We start from the raw sequence: 19,598 nt of genomic DNA, 5'->3' as shown, positions 1-19,598 counted from the left end.
AGCACGCTCTTATTGCCTATTTTTCTCGCTTCATTGCCACCGCCACATAGCAGAAAATGCTGTAATTGGAAAATAATAAAATGGTAAAATTTCCAGGAATTCTGTCAAGAAATTGTTAGATATCAAAGCTATGGGCAGACCAGAGTGTGCTGACACCTATGACAACACTTACTTATCAGAACCAGCGACCACCTGAGCTCTAGCCCTTCGGTCTTGTGCCACGACGTAGAAGTTAGACGTTTTTTGTAGTTGTTCCAGGTGACTATAAAGTGTGTTACTGATGCTTGGATTTGGTGGGAGGAATGTGCATCTCAGGTCTTCAAGAGGTTGACATAGGGGGCAGGAAGGGGATGTGTCTTTTGTAATTTTGCTTAAATGGCTGTGAGCGGTATGTGTTGTGTTCTTAGTTGAAAGATGATGCTTTGCTGGTGTCTTCTGAGCTTATTTAGGCTATCAGTCTTTACAGGAGTGGTCATGTGGGAAAACACACATCTACCCGTGGTGCTCATTGCCCAACTGTTCATCCATTCTTCTCTCTTATTTGTTTTGATTATTTGTTTCGCTGTGTCTAAGGATACTGGAATTGATGGTTGTAAAAGTGTTGATCCAAGTCTGGCTAGTCTGTGTGCATTGTCATTTCCTAGTATATTTGAATGTCCACTGGAGAGATAAGTGAGATCTTAAACTATTGAAGGTTGAGGAGAGTTTATCTAAATTTAGAGCTTGGAGAACCGATTTGGAGTCTGTGAAGATGACAGTGTTTTGAATTTTTGAAGGGTTTAGCTGGAAAACAAGATAGGTGTCGCAGTGAGGCTTTTATTGCAACTGCCTCTGCCTCGTTGTTTGAGCAGGAGTTTGTGCAAGAATTGTGGATTTTATCACAGGTTTTATCTAGGTATTCTACTACAAACCCATACCCAGCATTTTTAGTTCCTTTGTGGGCAGATCCATCTGTGTAAACATGTATCCAGTTGTCTGAGTATTCTTGTATTGTCTTCATTGCTAATGTTTGTATATCTGATTTGTTTTTATTTCTTGTTGTTTCTTCTATGAGGTTAGTCTTTATTTTTGGAAGTTTTAGTTCGGCGTATGGAGGTTTTTGACTGATTAAAATAGATTTTTCTCTGTTTTCTGGGAGTCTGTGTCTTTCGTTCAAGTTGTTAGCAATGTGTGACACGGATGTTTGTTTTAGTCTTGTTCTTGGTTTCCATTTCTCTGCCAGAATTCTGTTTGGATGGTTTTCCTCTTTTCGTTTGTATCTTTCAACCATTTCAAGCACTGCTGATTCTCTGCAAAGTCTAAGTGGTTCCACATTAGTGTGTATTTCACATGCTGCTGTGGGTGTCGATCTCAGGGCACCGGAGATGAAGCGAAGGTGTGTATGACAATGAAATGTATACAAAGAACACTCTGCAGTCTTTATTTATCATCCACAAGGCAGGCATTTGTGGACATCAAAATAGGTCATTAGGTGTATACCATCAGGAGATTTGCCAACCTGTTAATATCCAGTTTTACCTGTCCTAACCATTGCTGATAAATATATCAAGTCCCTTTATCCATTGTTTAGACAGACTCGCATGGATGGAAGGGCAATTGCCATGTCTTGCTAAGTCAAAAAAAAATTTTCATTGAGCTTTTAAAGCGAATTATCCACTAAACGTGCTCAAAGCGCTTTACAAAAAGGGGTCCCTGGCCAACAGCAACACTTAACATGTATAACGAGACATGACGCCTGTTACAATTGTTGTTTTTTTTTTTCGGACAGAAGCAACGCTGTTAACAGCCAGGTACTCATTTTACACCTGAGTACAGTGAGGGAATGTGAATAAAGAGTCTTTTCCAAGGACTCAACTATGCGCTAAGCGAGGCTTGAACCCAGGACCTTCCGATCCAAAATCGAGTGTCATACCACTAGACTACATAGCCATGACTTGATGACTGCTTGTTGAATGATTGTTCTCTTTTCTTTATGTGAGTTAGTTATCAAACACCCGCAAATAACTTTCATACAATTTGATGTGACATGGATGGGTTTCCTTTATATATATTTTTTAATTGCCCAAATATTTATGACATAGTCATCTGTGTAAGGAGGGCACTTGACTCAAGAACAGACTGAGCCCCATCTTACACAGGTTTGACAGTCCTACCTGGTATGATTGTTGCCCTCCCCCAAATCGGTAATGAATTTTCTGTTCAATTTCTCTATGAGAAAAACCATCTTGTCAATATCTATTCACATTGATTATATTTAATGGCACAAATATTTCCAAATAAATAAAAGCATAGTCGTATACTCAGCATTATTGGATTTATTTTTGGTTGTCAGATAATCATAGCTTGATGACATATTAATAATCAAGGGAAGGAAAATACATCCAAAACAAACAAAAAACCTAAAGTGAAAAAAAATCCTTAACACGAAACATCGTTTTTCCTAAATTGTTAGTCAATGGTAAAACGACAAAACAAGTACTAATCACAAATTGATAACTAATCTAGCTTTATAATTAGTTGTATATTAAAGACCATCCTTAGAAATATGACATGTAAATAAAATAAATTCATAAAAACCGGTTTAATAAAAAAAAATGGCTTAATTAAAAAGTTCCGATGAACTAAAAAGATTTTTTTTTTTCTCTTTGGCATTGTTAGCAAACTCTCTCTATTTCAAAAATTAAGTACCCATTAATTTCTGGTTTAATTAATTTTTAATATATACAATAAACGTACCATGTAAATGTAGCTAGGGAAGAATGCCACAACACCATCTGGTACAATAGATACCATCTCAATGAGGAGATTGCCGTAGTTTCGAATCACAGCTGGTAAACAGATGTAACACTGTTTAGTAGAGTTTGAATTATTATTCATGAAAATTTCTATAATGTTTTAGCAACGAAAATGTAACAATCAGTGCCATAAAAAAAAATTTTTAATAAAAAAATGAAGAAACTGAGACTTGACAATCGAAGGTTGCTATATTAATAATGTACGATTTTAAATTATGTCTGACATCTTTTATCTAACATAAAAGGTTAAAAATCTGATTTTCACCTGAATAATAATGCAATAGTGTAACAATTGAACATCAATTATCTCTTTGATTTTTTAGGAGCTTTTAACAAACACATTCACATCCATCACATATATACAGACAATACATAGCACACACCAAAAAAGATAATAAATATTTACCATCATCCTCTCTTGTTTCAAACTTAGAAGTTATGGCTACTTGGTCATTTCCTTTGCTGACAATCTGCAAAGCAAATCATATCATTTACGACACACAGTACGAGCTGTGTTTTTTACTTAAAGTAAAGGGTGTGAGAGGACACCCAAAAATAAAAAGGGAAAACTGCGCAGACAGGTTTTGAACCAATGTCCAATATAAGTAAGTTTCTTTAAGCAAATCAGATAACTTCTTCAAAAATGGATATTTATGATGAAACCAATCATACGATAATTTCTACAATTCTCGCATTAAGAATAACAAAATTAAATTTTTTAAAATTATGACAAAGGAGAAGAATTAGAGAGAGAGCCAAAGAATGACTTAGCTGGGGAGCCTCAATAAGTGATAGACTGATGGGTGGATAAAAGATGTTAAATTTTCGTAAAGAGATTATGGCACAGAGAGTTGAAGAGACATGATCACAGATGTGTGCGTTAGAACTGGCAATTGATAATGACGACATTAGCTGACATAAGCATTTAGCTCATCCATAAAATATGAAGACACTGAGAATAAAAACATGCACTTTATCTCAGGTACTAGTGACTGGTTTAATAACAAATGGTCAATCTCCGACATGTCCAGATATATCCCATGTTATTCAAATAGTTTTTTCAGTCTGTCTTACAATTCCAAGATTTCCAATTCAACGCATTGCTTGGATTGCAAAAACAGATGTACAGGATTTTGACTGCATACTAGTACTACTACCTCCTCATCCTCCATATAAACTGACTGACACAGACTTTGCACTACTGTCAATGTTGCATAAATAAAATGATAGTGCTTTTTTATGATCTGCAGTCATATTTAAATGCAGATTCCTTCTCCCTCACAGTGCTTGTAGGATTTGTTTTTGTACACCATTAGCAAGAATGCATATGCAAAACGGATTAATTCAAAAGAATTTAATGCTCAAATTTAAGAAACAGTGAAGCATGCATTACCATGGGACAAATACACGTCCTTGCAAGTGTCATGGTAAACGTTGCCATGGTAACAGGCTGGAAGTCGAGAATCTTAGGGTACATGTCTAAGGGAGAAAGGGTCTGAGGAAAAAATGATAATGTACAATGACATTGACTTCAACTTTATGTTGTTCAGAGAGAAAAGTAAAGTTATACCCCTTAATTGCTTGATTAACTTTTACCAGTTACATTTTTTAATTATTGGGTGATGCCAGTTGAAGGATAAAACACTGGGAGTTTGTTTGTTTGTTTGTTTGTTTGTTGCTTTAGGTCTCTTCCAACACAATTGAGGTTATATGAGAGACCGCTGAAACAAAAAAAACAAGCAATCTAACAAAAATAGTACAAATGTAAATCAAAATCATAACCTAAAGATATCATAAGCTAAATTATAAATAACCAAGAACAAACAGGCAGAAGATTTACAGAAAAAAAAATATCCCCTGTCAAAAATACAATCACAAACCAAAGAAGCAGGATAGGCTAGTAAAGAGAAGAAGAAACGACATCACTATCGGATCGTACACCCATGAGAACATCATAGGTATATGATTCAAGGGTGATGCACCCATCCAACCACCCGCACACTAGGAGTGAGTTAGGCTGATATTAACTATTTAAAATTCAACCAAAACTAATGCCCGTCTTTATCCCAATTATATTGGATGAAAATTGATTAAATATTGTATCAAAATGAAATTTTGGAGGAAAACCACTGGAAATTTTATGTTCATGGGTAACACCGGGTTTTTCAGTTGTTTTTTTTATTAAATATTCATAAACCAAGTAAAATCTACAAAAAAAAATACCCCAAATGATGTATAGATTAATGTAAGTATTGGTGCAAAAGAACAAACCACTCATACCCCTGAGGTGATGACTACAGACTGAAATCGATCAAAAACAGGTTTGATGGCAATTGTGGCATCGAGACAGCTGAGATTCAAAACTGGGTTGGAAATTGTAGGCGTTCTGTCGTCAAACGGTTCAATGATAAGGCTGAAACCTGAAATAATAACAAGGGAGAACTTAGTTACTTCAATAACTTGAACATTTCATGTAAAGTATAAAGTTATGGAAACTGCAAATGTATATCAATGGCTTCAGTTGCAAGATCACTCTTTCACCAATAATGTCTTTAATCTTGGGTAAAAATATACAATGAAAAAGCTTTATTTTGACATGAAGTGAAACTATTTAGACATCCAGTTAACTATTTTATCATCAGTATTTTTTTTTTAATCTACATATTTGGGATTTTACCTAGTTGAACCAATTGCACCCTAAGCCATCGATATGAATTTGTCGCGGCTTATGTATAAAACATCAAACAATTATGATAATTACCATGAAGATAATTACAATGCCAACAATGAATGTGGTCGCTAATAAGTCATTATCTAAAAGCTTCAAAGATCGGCAACACTTCCAGTAGCAGAAAAACGTTTTTTATGACATATTTGAATATTTATTTAATAATTTTACATGCTATTACATTTTCATCTCTGTCAAAGGCAAGAAAATTTTATAATGTTTTGAATATATAAAGATGACTCTTATCTCCATTTTTAATGGCTGCATTATTTTGAAAGAACAACTAAAATATGGAATTTATTGAATTAGTCAAAATGATTTAATCCTTTTACATTTAATGGATGAATGCCATAAATTCATAAAGATGATATGCCAAAACAGTTATATTTTCTTGAGAAACTCATTGACAGAGCATGCCAGTCACTAAACTACGATGGACATCCCCCTTTTTTTTTCTTCTTTTTTTTTTGCTGTTGTTTTTACCCAAGAGACAAAAGTCGTAATGGCTGACTTTTTACAAATTTCATCCCAACTTCATTTCTTAAGAAATACTTATTAAATTGACAGAACAAATGAAACGTAAAAAAAATGTTTACATAATATCCAACCCTCACCCCTTTCACCTCAAGACATAAACCAATCATATATATACTCAATCTGACCAGTTGGGATTTTGTCTGAAAAATTCAGTCTGGCTATTCGATCTCAGGTAAATAGGAAATCCAGTAGTCATCAATTCCTGTGATATCAGATGTGTATCAGTGACGTTGGAAAAGAATAACAAAGCAATGTCGATTCTTTAACATCAGATCAGATTATGTGCTCATGAAAAATGTATATGACAATGTCTTACAAATAACCCCTTGCAAAGAATGGGTCTATGCACTAGTATTAAAAAAAAAAAAGAACAATTGTGAAATATGAAATTCAAATTTTCTTAAATAAGCAGAATAGACTATATAAGATGAAACAGATTAAAAAAGAAGCATTTGTATTCATTTTTTTAAAAACTTGTATGACAACTAAAGCCATCTTACTTTTTTTTTAATAAACGAATATAAAAAATTGCCTTGATCACATTTAGAAATTTCCGAGAATAGTATCATGAACTTATGTCTTTCAATTTTAATATAAACTGTCATTCATCATCATGACTTTTATTGCAAAGGCCATTGTCTTTAAACATATGTTATAACGCATTTGGGAGAGACTAAACTTAAAAGAGAATAAAAACATACCTTTTGTATAAGTGCTTATAAGAGTTGCAAAGTAAGCGATTAAAGATAGGGATGAATAGTCTTTGATATCAGTCAGTTCTAATGTGCGAAGCAAGGAGCCCAGACGTTCAGAGCAGAACCTATAACCAAATCATTAAAATATGACCTATGAATAAATTTGAATATTTGTCATTTACCTAAAGATACATACAATAAAGCAACAGAAATAATAATGATGATGATGATGATGATGATGAATGATGATGGTGATAATAATTTCAAGACGAAGAAGAAAAAGGGAAGAGGAGAAGGACACAATAAGAACAAAATTACTACTTATCAGGTTCCTAGTAATGCCATTGGTTAGAGCACTCAACTCACAAACAATTCGACCAAGTTCAAATCTGCTTTCAGTTACGATTTTTTACCTTAACCTTCTGTCAAACTAGTTGTGATTGTGTTGCTGGGTCTAATTAGTAATACTTGACAATATACTACTACCTTATCAAGACAGCAAGCAATTTTTATTGTCATTTCGAAGCTACAGAAACTAAGATAAACTTAATGAGCCTTATAATAGAATGCTTATTGTGTCATGTATAGGGTCTACAGCAAGAAAAGTTTGAAGGCAATGGGCGAGAGAAAAAAACATGACATACAATATGATTACAAATAAAAAGTAATCCAATCCAGTAAAATCAAATCCATTACCTCAAAGGTTTCCTGTCAATGCATACTTTGGCAAGACAATCTTTTAAAAATGATGGGGGACTTTCAGACACAACGTGTTGGACACGGAGACGAGTTTTTAAGTACTCTACAAATCTTTTCATGAATCCAACAAAATGTTCTGCATTTCTAATGCTTCCAGGGACAGCCTCTGCATAATGAAATAAACAAATATTTTTAAAGACAAATATTTCCCTTTTGAAAAAATGCATTGTGAATCTAAGATCATCATTACTTAGCTTTGTTTCAATATTCGTCAGAATTTGATTGAAATAAAGTGCATGATTACCTTGCAGAATTTCATCTGGTATCACTGAAATAGAGAAAAAAAACATGAAAAGAATATTTTTTATAAAGCTTAAATTAGCATGCAAGATTTTGTTTTATGTAAACACATTTATAATATTAAAATTGAAATGAACTGAATTAATTTAAAGTGTTATAAAAGAAAAGAAAACAAAACAAACTAACATGAAGGTGGATAGAGAATATAGATCAACAACAAGTAGCTATGAAAAGATTTATGTAATGATATCTCTTCTGGCTTGGACAGAATGCAAGTCTAAGTACCAGAAAAGACATTGAGGTATTTCTCGTGACTTAAATAAGTACTTTCTAAAAGAAACTTATCACAGGTCGACTTAAACATGGAATCGTTGCCTTTCATTTAATATACTGAAAAGGATTAAAACTGAATAGACTTTGAAGAGATTTACCTGGATTTGCCAATATCATATCTGTCTCTCTTGCAATATTTGCCTCCCTGAGACCCTCCACCATTCTACTATATTCATTTTTTAACCGATCCTCATCGACAGACTTCACCCTGGAAAGTAATTTTTTAAAAGAGGGGGGGGGGGGGGGGGGGGGGAATTACTTTTATAAATACCCAGGCAGGCATTGACGAGTATAAAACAAAATCAAAACATATATATGTCTCTAATCTTCCTTTTCTCTCTAAAATCTTGAAAAAGCTTGCTTTGAAACAATTAGTCTCATCTTAAAAATAATTGTTTTGAAGAAAAACTTCAGTCATCTTATAGGCAACATCATTCGATGGAAACAGTGCTTGTTAGGGTTCATAATGATCTTCTCTCTGTTATAGATACTTTTGACATGATCCATCACATTCTTCTGCTCTTGAAACTACTTTCGGCGTGTTAGGTGCAGCGCTTCATTGGTTTAGGTCATATTTGTTTAGTGGTAAACAGATTATACGGTGGATGAATATAGATCTGAGGAAATCATTCTTGATTGTGGAGAGCCCCAGGGTTTAGTGCTTGGACCGGTTCTTTTTGTTCTGTCCGTTAACCCTCTGTCTAAAATCATCAGAAGTTTCGGTCTGTCTTACCATCAATCAATACGCTGATGATATGCAGTTGTACTGCATCTCCAATAAGAGAAATTTGCAAGGAGTATCAGCATTAGTAAGGAGTGTATCCAAAGTGTGAATTATTGGATGGATTAAAACAGACAAACTGAATGATGATAAGACGGAAGTGCTGTATGTGGGGAACAGGAAGTGGAAAAGTGAATCAGATTTGAAGCTGTGGAGGACGCTTCCATTCAAATTGTTGACAAAATGAAAAACCTTGGCACATTCTTAAACTCTGGACTGTCAATGCAGCATCAGGTTAATAATTTGGCTATATCTCTCTTTTTCCAACTAAAAAAGATTGCTTCCATTAGATGGTTCATATCTGAGGATTTGACCAAACATCTGGTTGTGTTCCTCATGCTATCGAAATTGGATTATTGTAATGTTCTGTTGTTTAGTGTTTTGCAACATAATCTGAGACGTCTTCAGATTGTCCAGAACAGCACTGCCAGACTAGTATTCATGAAGCATAGGCTTGATTCTGCAAGACCTCTGCTTCATGACCTGCATTGGCTGCCTGTTGAGAAAAGGATTTAATTCAAAGCTTGCGTTTTAGTGTACTGTTGTCTTGAAAGTACTGGCCCTTCCTACCGTTCGGAACTAAATGAAAGATATTCACAACCCCGCCCCTAATGTTTGGCAAGTGATTTAACCAAACTAGTTGTCTCTCGAATAAGCAAAAAAGCTGGAATGAGATCCTTTTCTCATTTTGGGCCCTCTGTTTGGAATGCCTTAACACAGAGCTAATAAATATAAGAGAAGATACTAATAATTTTGTAATATCAATATCCAACATGGATTCTGGTGATTCCCTCTAAATGAAAATTACAATATTGAATAATTTTAGAAATATGAGTTTGCATAGTAATTTTACTGTCAAAATAAACACCAGGATTTCGGACACTGTTTACAGATATGCTTATTTTATAATCTGCAATATCAATATGGGTAGACGATATTACATTTTTTGAACAGCTGTATTCATTTTTGTTTTTTACTTTTTACAGTCCACAGCTTCTAGCAGCTTAGTATCACTAATACTATCTCACAGAATGTTTTTCACATCAATCACAGAAGTTCTAAAGATTATCATAAAGAAAGAAAAAATTGAATGAACCAGGCTAAGAAACATGATATGTGTCAATTAATATGCAGTACGAAATTTTCATGTGGATACCTGTTAATATGCTTGGTGAGATCCTCTATGTTTTGAGAGCATTTATCTATTGTGCGCCTTGTCATCTTTACACTCATGGACTCAACACAAACGTTGTCTGAAGATATGATTTGAAAAGATTAAAATTAAGTCAATATCTAATTTAAAGATTCTTAGAATGACAAGAATAAGAGAGTGGCTTCTTGAAAATTATGTTTAAAATGAATGCTACAAAACTCGTAGTTGGGGCACAAAAATTACAAAACCAAGTTTCAACCTATCTAGACCATTACATTATATCTATTGAAGGTCTAGAAGGCTCAGATGTAGAGCACTTACCTTGCAAGCTAAGGGACTAGTATCAATTCCATGTAAAGATGAGACTTTTTATGACCCCCCCCCCCCCCACTTCCCTGTCCACCCAATAGTGATTGGGTAGCTTGAGTAGCTGTACTTTGCGAAGGACAGGAGACCGATCAAAAGAGTGGGAGCGCTTATTTTTGTTCTTTTGATAAATTAGAAATCAGGTTTAACTCTGGCTCCAAGGGTCATATACTCTGAAAGAGTACTTATATGTTATTATACGAATTTAAAATAAAAACCAACCAATATTATGAGCTTCATCAAACACAACCACAGACTGCTTGGACAACTCTCTAGAAACAAGCTCTGCTATTTTGGGATCAAGGAGATAGTAATAGCTGTACACAACCACATTAGCATGGCCAATCTGAAATGTTGAAAAAAAAAAAGTTACAAAACAGCCGAATCTGGAGTCCCACTAGCTCATTTGGTAAAGTGTTTGCCCGACAAGCAAGGAGAATGATGCAATTTTATATTTGGTAGAAAGTACGTGACAAACAAGAATATTATCCTGAGGCAGCAAAAAAATATTCCCGTTCGTTTAAACATTTTTTTTTAAATTGAAAAATATTCTGTGTCAATGGGCTTGATAACTGAAGGACTTTTACTAAATGTGCTTGCAATATTTATCTTTCAAAGGAATTTAAAATACTGCCTGTCATAACCTTTCAAGATTTGTACTTACAGCATATCTTGCCAAAAAGTAAGGACACCATTGATGCTGTCTCCCAAACTCTCGAAGATCATCCTGAAGATGGGAAAAAAATAGAGAAAAAAAACTGAATACAATCTTATAATCAGTTTGTATTTAATCAAATGAGACTCGAGTAATTTTTCTTATCTTTTTTCTAAATAATTGTCATTTAACAGGAATAAAATACTAGATGCTGGGATCACTTAACCTTTCAATACTTTGACAGATGTATATCCTAGGTCCAGTCATAGCATATAAAAGCATACTGTCATCATTTGGCCAGCAATTTTGTGAGCAATGAATCTTTCAACTGTGCCGAACATAAGCGCAATTTTTACAAGTCAACCTTTAAAGCTATGCTATGATAGAACCTAATTTTTAGTATTTTCTTATATGGACTAACATTTCATTACACTCTGACATCACTCTGGCTTTAGAATGGTGAAATTTTACACATATGGTCTGACCTTTCTTATTCTCTGCATCTTACATAATACCATTAGCATCACTACGCTTTTAATATTATGTGAAGAAACATTTTGCTTTCAAGTGAATTAGATTCTTAATGCGTTTGGGTAATTCTTTTTACACAAAATATGAAAAAAGCAAAAACAGTTATTCATATTTTGCACTTCATTGTAGTGTTGTGTACTTGAGAAATAAATTTTCAAGCCATTTGAATACTTTCACACATGAAATTTGTTTCGTTTGATTCTTACTTTTATCGTTGACATTATCTATAAAGTTTGTAAAAATTTTGTGTAAGTAAAGACAGCTTCAATTCAGTAATTAAGATATTCATTCCCTCTCTAGAGTCTAACTTGTTTGTCTTAAACTCTCTCATTACTAGCCATTTTTAGAACATTCCCCAAAACGCCACACTCACCCAACACAAAAATTGATTTTTTTTCTCACTCAAACAGAAAAGCAACAATAACATTCAATACATAATATTGATTGGGAAAATTAGTGTCAAGTTTTTATACCTATAACAAACAAAAAATGTCTTTAAATTTGTGATGTACAAAAGAAAAAAGAAATTAGAGTGAGAAAATTGTTGGTTGCATCGTAAAAAATGTGATGAGTTTCCTATGGATGGTAAGAAGAGAGTTAACCACAATACAATACAAAGAGATCAAAGCTATTCTCATTATAAATAAATCAAAATAAAATAAAATTCCCTTTATTCATCCAAGGGGAAATTTGTCTTTAGGGTCTATTCCAAGGGAAGACTGGAATAACCCAGGCGTCAGCCTCGGAGCAGCGCCGCAAAGTGAGCTAGGGCGATGTGACTTGCTCAAGGCCACACAACGCAGTGGCGAGTGATTGAACTTGGTACCTTTCAGGTAGGAAGCAAAGACCGTACCACTGAGCTACGCTACCCCTAATTTCAGTTATGAAAAACAAACATATTTATACTAAATGGTTACACTAAATAAATTTAAAAACTCACTAAGCCATAAACTCCCGGTGGCAAAGGGGCATTCCTTCCTTGGGCATCAAAATTCTGCTCAGATATGAAAATAAATTTTGATCATTATACTTCAAGGTAAAAATACAAAGTCAGTAACACTGAAATTACACAAACTGTACACATTATTGAAGCTGTTTATTCCAACATTGGTGCATTAAGTCAATGCATTAATGGATAATTATGAGACTCCTGTGTTACCTTAGGCACAGTGCAGTTATTTTCTTGACTTGAATTTTAATTAGCATATATAACTGTTTACAAGATTTGCCGATTTGCATTTTTTTGGCATGTTTGTGTTACAAGGAGAGACAGGTAAACTAAAACTATAACTGATTACCTCATAAAAGTCACAGATCGGAACATTTGAATTGTGCTTGTGTCTGTTACGGACAAAAGATGCAGTAAGTTGATGACATCTTCCATCCACAGTTTGCCCATCTCTGTCTTGACTGACCTGAGGAGTAAAATTAATCTCAAATATTCAGCTACCATAGCAATAAGTTCTCTCTACGTGCTATAGTGGTATGGACAGTTACAGGTAATGTGTTGTGCTGCAATATTTGAGGAGCTAAAGTGAACAAAATGATCCCATCTTATACATTCTTAGGAGAACCCCCCCCCCCCCCCCAAATAAAAACAAAAAAATACCAGAGGTCAAAGGGCTGGGATACAAGCCTTGTAAACTTGGGTTGTTATATTAATTATGTATTCCAAGATCAAGTGACCCATGTAGTTAAATGCATTCCCATTCTCAACTCATACTTGTATACCACTCAAGAAATGAGAAAACGAATCAATAATGGACTTTCATAATGCTTAATTCTTTGTTAAGTACAGACAAAGGGAGACAACTCCTCTATCATAGGTAAATATTGACTTACTTCAGGATGGATACATGTGTTCTTTCGGGAACTAAGAGCTAGTCCAACAAAATTTGGAATCTGTCCTGTTTCTTGAGTATAAAATTCCATTAAGCCACGCATTTCTTCAACAACCTGTAAACAGAGGTAAATAAAATAAAAGAACATTGTAAGATATCAAATTTGTATAATTCATGAAATGAAAGATAATAGTACTTTGGAAAAAGTGTTGAAAAACTTGATAATAATGGTAAAGTTAAACGAAAAACAAAGCACCTGGTTGGCAGTGACAAAAGTTGTTGGATGGTTTGATAATATGGATGGGGACATAAAGGAACAATGACAAGGTCCAAAAGATGCATGAAAGAGTGGAGTGGAGGGCGTTGATTGCCAACACAGTGAATCATGGCACAAACATGATGATGATGATTTTGGAATTACAATTTTGATCTTTATTTAGTTTTTGAAAATTAAAACATGTTCACAAAAAAAGGCCATTTTAGTTCCTATCGCATTCTCCAAATGAGACAGAAATAACTATTCTGGTAGTAAATTGAGATATTTAAATGTAAATGAATAAACCAATTCTGTGAATTATCTTTCCCCAAAAATAAATGTACTGTTAATTTCAAATAAATCTCTACCTACCTTCTCCAATTCAGGTACAGTTCTAGAACAGTAAATCAATTTTGTGACGTCCAAAGGATTAGCCTAGAAAAGAAATAAATTTATATCAATTTCAATATCCGTCATGAAAGATAAAATTCACTTATTTCGCTGTGTTTGAAATTCCCAAGAGGTTTATTTGTTTGATGAAATGAATGAATTTCATTGTATTTTTTAAAGCATCATTTCACATATTTCCTGAGGAGGATTTTGTCACCATCAGCTGTCATAAAAATCAGTGATTCATTAAAACAATGAACCCTCGATATATGGTCATATTTTGTTGAATTTGAGCTTTCAGTGTGACTTAGATTGATTTGTAAATGAAATTTCATGAGAGATAAAAAGAAGTTTCTATATTCTCTGATACAAAGGGGCATAGATTGCATTGCATATTGTTTAATATATATATATTTTTTTTTGTTGTAAATTTTTGTTTTGAGCTTTAAGTAGTGGACAAGTCCGTGGCTCATAACCTATAAATATGCTTTATTGTGAATTTTATTTTGACACCCTTATACCTCATATCCTAATAACCCGGGGAAAAAATGCATACAAAAAGAAAATGAGTTGATCATATCATGCCATTAGTTGTAATGGCCACTCTATGGTGATGATTTGTTGCACCTGTTCTCTTGTTGTTGATTTGCACTCATAAAAATGACAAACAAAAATAGCCACAGATTAGTGCCACAGTTCATCCAGTGAACAAAAAACAAAACAAAAAAATACTACAACACATGTGATGACTAAACCTTTCATTTTTTTGGGTTATAGCAATTTCATTAATTTGAGCTCACACATTATAGACTACGTTGAGCACAGGGTGCCATCATTAAAGCATATCAATGAAGAAAATAAAATAAAAACAAACAAAAAACAAGCAAACAACTATGACTCAAAGTTCCTTATATCTGGATCATAGCATAAAATACCCCGTCATACATAAACATAACTAAAAAATACAAAACAAGCTGCCACATCAAAGCCCAATTTGTACGAGCAGTATGTAACCCAGATGACGATGTTACCACTAGTCACCAAACATTGCAATAAATTGCTGCCTCATCACCATCATCTTTACTAAAATTCCTCCCTCCCCGTGATTTATTGGTAAGATAATTATTTCTAACTTTCAAATCAAAACTTGCCCAAGAAAGAGTAGTCACAGGTTTACTAACTATAAATACTGTTAAATTAGTATACATTGGGTTCTTTTTCTTGAGTAAAGGTATAATTACATTTAAAAAGAGAAACCAAATTTACTCTCTCCACAATGGTAATTTCTTAACTTTAAAAAAGACGATTCTCCAGATCATAATTCAAAATCAAATTATGACTGCATAGAATCAAAATGTACCAAACTTTTAATTGCTCTAATAAAATAACAGGTACATACTTGCATATAGGCGATAATCAGGGAAAGCAATGACACAGTCTTCCCAGTTCCAGAAGGCATCTCCAGAGCACAGTGACCCTAAAAAAAAATAATTATATTTTCAGTTTCAACTTAGCCCCTCCCACAGCAAGACTCGAACCAGAGACCTAGATGTCCAAAGGCGAGTGTCATACCACTATACCACAAACTTGCAAAGACTGAAATAACCAAGGCAAATTACAGTATCATTAACTGACACTTATGGTTAAGTTTCTAAAAGAAAACATAAGTTGACAATTGTTGGGGCTTAATCCTGGGTCCTACTTGGGTGAAAAGTCCCCACTGATGTAGGAATGCCAATATTAGACAGGTTCTCGACATTAGTCTGTTCGCAGCCACTAAGTGCCTCCTCTTACTGGTACAGAAGCCCGGCAACCTCTCTTCCAGGATAGTCAGCTATTTGGATGGAGTCAGATGAACCCCGGCCAGCAATAGTTCAGTGCAAACAAGATGCACTGAAAACCATGCGCATTACGTTTTTTATTACAATAAAGGCATTATTTTATCATGGCCTGTTCCTAAATGTACTACTGTAAATGCAAATTATTACAAAATTGTCACGGAAGACAAGTTGAGACCTTTTTATTGAGAGAGAGAACCCCGAAATCATTGTCGAATGTGATTTTTCATCACGATAATGCCCCATACAGACAACCAGAGTGGTGACATAATTTTTGTTATCCACAGTAGGAAATTATTATATCACCCTCAATATTCTCCTGATCTGGCACCGGCTGACTTTTTCCTTTTCCGTAATATGAAGGAACATCTTCTGGGACGACATTTTTCAAATCTGAAAAGATTGTTTTGGCAACAAAGGTCACTTTAGAGGAGCTGGAAAAAGGTTCCTATGGGACTGCTTTTTGATAGCTGGCTGGTTGAGTGACAGCTTGGGTAATGGCAGTGACTATGTTGAGTAGCTAACACAGTAAAAATACTTTGGTCTTAATTTGATGGTCTTGTGATTTTAAAAGATATAACCAAAAGAAAGACATTTAAGGAAAAGATCTCGTATATTTGGGACAGCCCTCATATTGAACAAATCTTATAATCTTTCCATAACCTTACCTTTGCATCAAGAGTCCTTTTCAATTCTTGCATATACAAAAACTGCTCTGGATAAATGTAATCATAAGGGAAGTAGACGAGCAAACCATCAACATTTAACCTGATTTGGAGAATAGTATTGTATAAAATGAAAAAGAAGAAATAGACATGAATGAGAAAATTGTTATAATAATAAACCTTAGAAGTAGAGCAGTAATTTGGGCATGGACAGCATTTAGTTTTATTTAAAACAGAGAACTGGGGATGAACACCAGTAATATTTTTAGGTTTGTGACACTCACTCAACTCGGGAGACCATCCACACGTTCCTTAGGGTAGCTTCACTTTATATTTTTATTTTAACCATGAATTTGTCAGACGTCATTCATTCTATTTGTCAATTTTTAGTAGCATTTTAAAACTGTAGAACAAACCTTGATTGATTGGTAAAGGCTGTCATTATTCAGACACCTGGGGCATTAACAGTCGGTATTCTAGTCATTATTCACCCCCCCCCACCCCCACCCCCCCCACCCCCCACCTGGACCCAACGGGTAAAAGTAGTGCTGGTGGTATGGACTCAGTAGGAAATAGTGCTTGTGGTATAGTCTCAGTGGATAATAGCTCTGGGTCAATTAAGTTCTGACACATCTTCAAACCCACTTCGACAAAAAAAATATGGTTGTTTACAAACAGAAGAATTAAGGAAGTTGACTTTGCTATGATCTTTGTTATTGCTTTTCTACTGCTATTTGTCTGATAAAGCTCTCACAAGATTTCTTAATCAGACTATAAATGTTAAAAGTTACTCAGTAAAAAAAAAAAAAAAAATTTTTAATTCCCTTTATTCATTCCATAGGGGAAATTTGTCTCTTGGGTTTATTCCAAGGGAATACTGAATAACCCAGCCGTCAGTCGCATTGCAATGCCGCAAATTGAGCTAGGGCGATGTGACTTGCTCAAGGTCGAACTCGGTAGCTTTCGGGTACAAAGCAAAGACTGTATTGCTGTACTGCTGAGCCACGATGGTTTGTGCGATGGTACAGTTGATCAAGCGTGTAGAAATAAGTGGGTGTTTGTTACAGTGAAAAATTGGCTTTGTTAAAAATTTCAACCAAACCAGAAAAGAGGGGTGCTAACAACAAATCTGATGGTAAAAGTTTAAAATTTCCTAATATGACTATTGTTTTGTTTCTGCCACCATTGTCATTACAGTTACAGTATTGAAAGGTAGCGCACAGCAGCCTAGAGTTGTTTTTTTTCATAAGAGTTTTTTTTCTATTAGGATTATTAAAAGTCGTAGTAAAGGTCCTATGGTTTTTGTTTTTCCTATTAGGGTTAGTTGAAGGTTCTAGGTTTTATTTTTTCTCTGGAAAAGGCTAGTCCTACTTAAGAACAGGCCATACTTAACCGCCACAGCTTACACCCATTCTTGGGTGACCAGTCACCCCTTGACCTCTTTACCAAGTTAATACTTGACACACTATTGGGTAGATTGCCAAATAAGCATGAAACAGTACTGCTGGAGTAAATAGTTATTTGAATATTTTATTTATAAATATTTACTGCTCCTTTAATATTAAACTTACGCACTTTTACTTTATGTTTTTTGTTTATTAACTCTATAATACTTTTCATATATATTTGTTTTTATTTCTCAGAAAAGTCTTGTCATTTTAGAAATGCTCAATTACCGTTACTCCAGGAAAGTGCCACCAGATCCACATTATATATGCTTTCCCCAATTATTATTATCATTATTATTATTATTATTATTATTATTATTATTATTATTATTATTATCATTATTATTACTATTATTAACAGTAATAATAATAATATAATATTATCATTATTATGATTATTCTCAGGCAAATAAACAGCATTTTTGTCGCAATAGTAAAATTATAAAAGTCGAACAATTTCTGACCGATAACTAGCATGACCTAGCAGGTAACACTAGATATCACCAAATGCCTTGTTTGTAAGGGTTTTAAAGATCGTCAAAAGGTTCCAAATTTACAATTGAAAGCACACAATAAAAAGTAAAACAAAGGGGAAGAATTGTGTCAGTTTCAGCCTCCAACTACGTTATCGCAGTTTGTAACTGTTTAAATGATGAGAATGATTTAACGATAACATTAGTCATTATGCTGAGTCAAGATCGAAATGAAAACTCAAGCTTGGCGTAGTGCCACAATGCCAGTCGCTGGATGTGACCTTTGAAATGACTGGGGCTAAAATTTACAAGGCTAAGTACAACTAGACTGTCATGTCTCTAATGACGGCTAGCCTCTTCGAAACTGTCTTTTAGGGTTAGTTAAAAGGAATATTTGGGTTGTTTCCCTTAGCTTGAAAACACACGGAAGACCTCCCTTCAACTTAAAAAAAAGGAAACTAGACATAAACAAAGCAAGTTTGCGGGACCAGTAGGGACCATAATATAGTTGTAGTGCCAAGCATTAGCTGGAGAAACTGGTTGGCAAACGTGGAGATGGCACTGTATTTTTTTAAACATCTATATAGTATCGGTACAAAATAGCTACGAGTACAAATTAAATTTAACACACAAATAGGCACTTGATAACTCCAGTCCAGTGGCCGCCATCAATGTCAATATGCCTATAATATGACTAAGGTGAAGCTCGTTTTTTTTCAACTTTAGTTTTAACCCTTTACTGTTTTTGCCACCATGTCGTTCTTAACGGTGACCAAAAATCGAGTTTCACTCACTGAGCCTATCGGCATCGGCGGCCAATGGACTGGAGTTATCAATTCAACAAAGTTAAGTAATGTAGACTAAAATAGAGGAAATTACTATTCAATTCGCATACTAGTGCGAATAGATGTGGCCTAAAATATAAGTCAGTCTCGGACCTGGACTATGGTTTAAAGCCTCATAATTTCGTCATTATTTACATTGACAAATAGAATTACTTACTTCATCTTGAAAGTGGTCTTTGCCGATCTAGCTTTTTCTAATTTTCTACTTTCGCTATTGATGCCTTTGTTTTTACCGGAAGCTTAATAATGTTAGCTTGACCTAAAATGAA

General features: G+C 34.3%; 1 protein-coding gene across 1 annotated transcript in view; it reads right to left on the bottom strand.

Annotated features, from left to right (window-relative positions):
• Positions 1-19,549, bottom strand: part of LOC144959195 (general transcription and DNA repair factor IIH helicase subunit XPD-like) — a 47,091-nt gene extending 27,542 nt beyond the window's left edge. Inside the window, exons 1-18 of the mRNA XM_078891739.1 lie at positions 19,487-19,549; positions 16,567-16,666; positions 15,460-15,537; positions 14,043-14,105; positions 13,416-13,529; positions 12,872-12,988; positions 12,514-12,567; positions 11,052-11,114; positions 10,610-10,733; positions 10,025-10,121; positions 8,186-8,295; positions 7,759-7,782; positions 7,452-7,620; positions 6,762-6,880; positions 5,076-5,215; positions 4,189-4,290; positions 3,202-3,265; positions 2,737-2,828 (exon numbers count right to left, since the gene is read on the bottom strand). Coding sequence (XP_078747865.1) covers positions 2,737-2,828; positions 3,202-3,265; positions 4,189-4,290; positions 5,076-5,215; positions 6,762-6,880; positions 7,452-7,620; positions 7,759-7,782; positions 8,186-8,295; positions 10,025-10,121; positions 10,610-10,733; positions 11,052-11,114; positions 12,514-12,567; positions 12,872-12,988; positions 13,416-13,529; positions 14,043-14,105; positions 15,460-15,537; positions 16,567-16,666; positions 19,487-19,491 — 1,635 coding nt within the window. The 5' untranslated portion in view covers positions 19,492-19,549. The remainder of the gene's footprint in view (positions 1-2,736; positions 2,829-3,201; positions 3,266-4,188; positions 4,291-5,075; positions 5,216-6,761; positions 6,881-7,451; positions 7,621-7,758; positions 7,783-8,185; positions 8,296-10,024; positions 10,122-10,609; positions 10,734-11,051; positions 11,115-12,513; positions 12,568-12,871; positions 12,989-13,415; positions 13,530-14,042; positions 14,106-15,459; positions 15,538-16,566; positions 16,667-19,486) is intronic.
• Between the last annotated feature and the right edge of the window lie 49 nt (positions 19,550-19,598).

Source organism: Berghia stephanieae, chromosome 1 (genome assembly GCF_034508935.2).
Source record: "Berghia stephanieae isolate SIO BIC M18660-M18661 chromosome 1, UCSD_Bste_1.3, whole genome shotgun sequence".
In the NCBI taxonomy this organism is placed as follows: domain Eukaryota; kingdom Metazoa; phylum Mollusca; class Gastropoda; order Nudibranchia; family Aeolidiidae; genus Berghia; species Berghia stephanieae.
The sequence above is the reverse complement of the archived record's forward strand: the minus strand, read 5'-3'. Positions and strand labels throughout refer to the sequence as shown.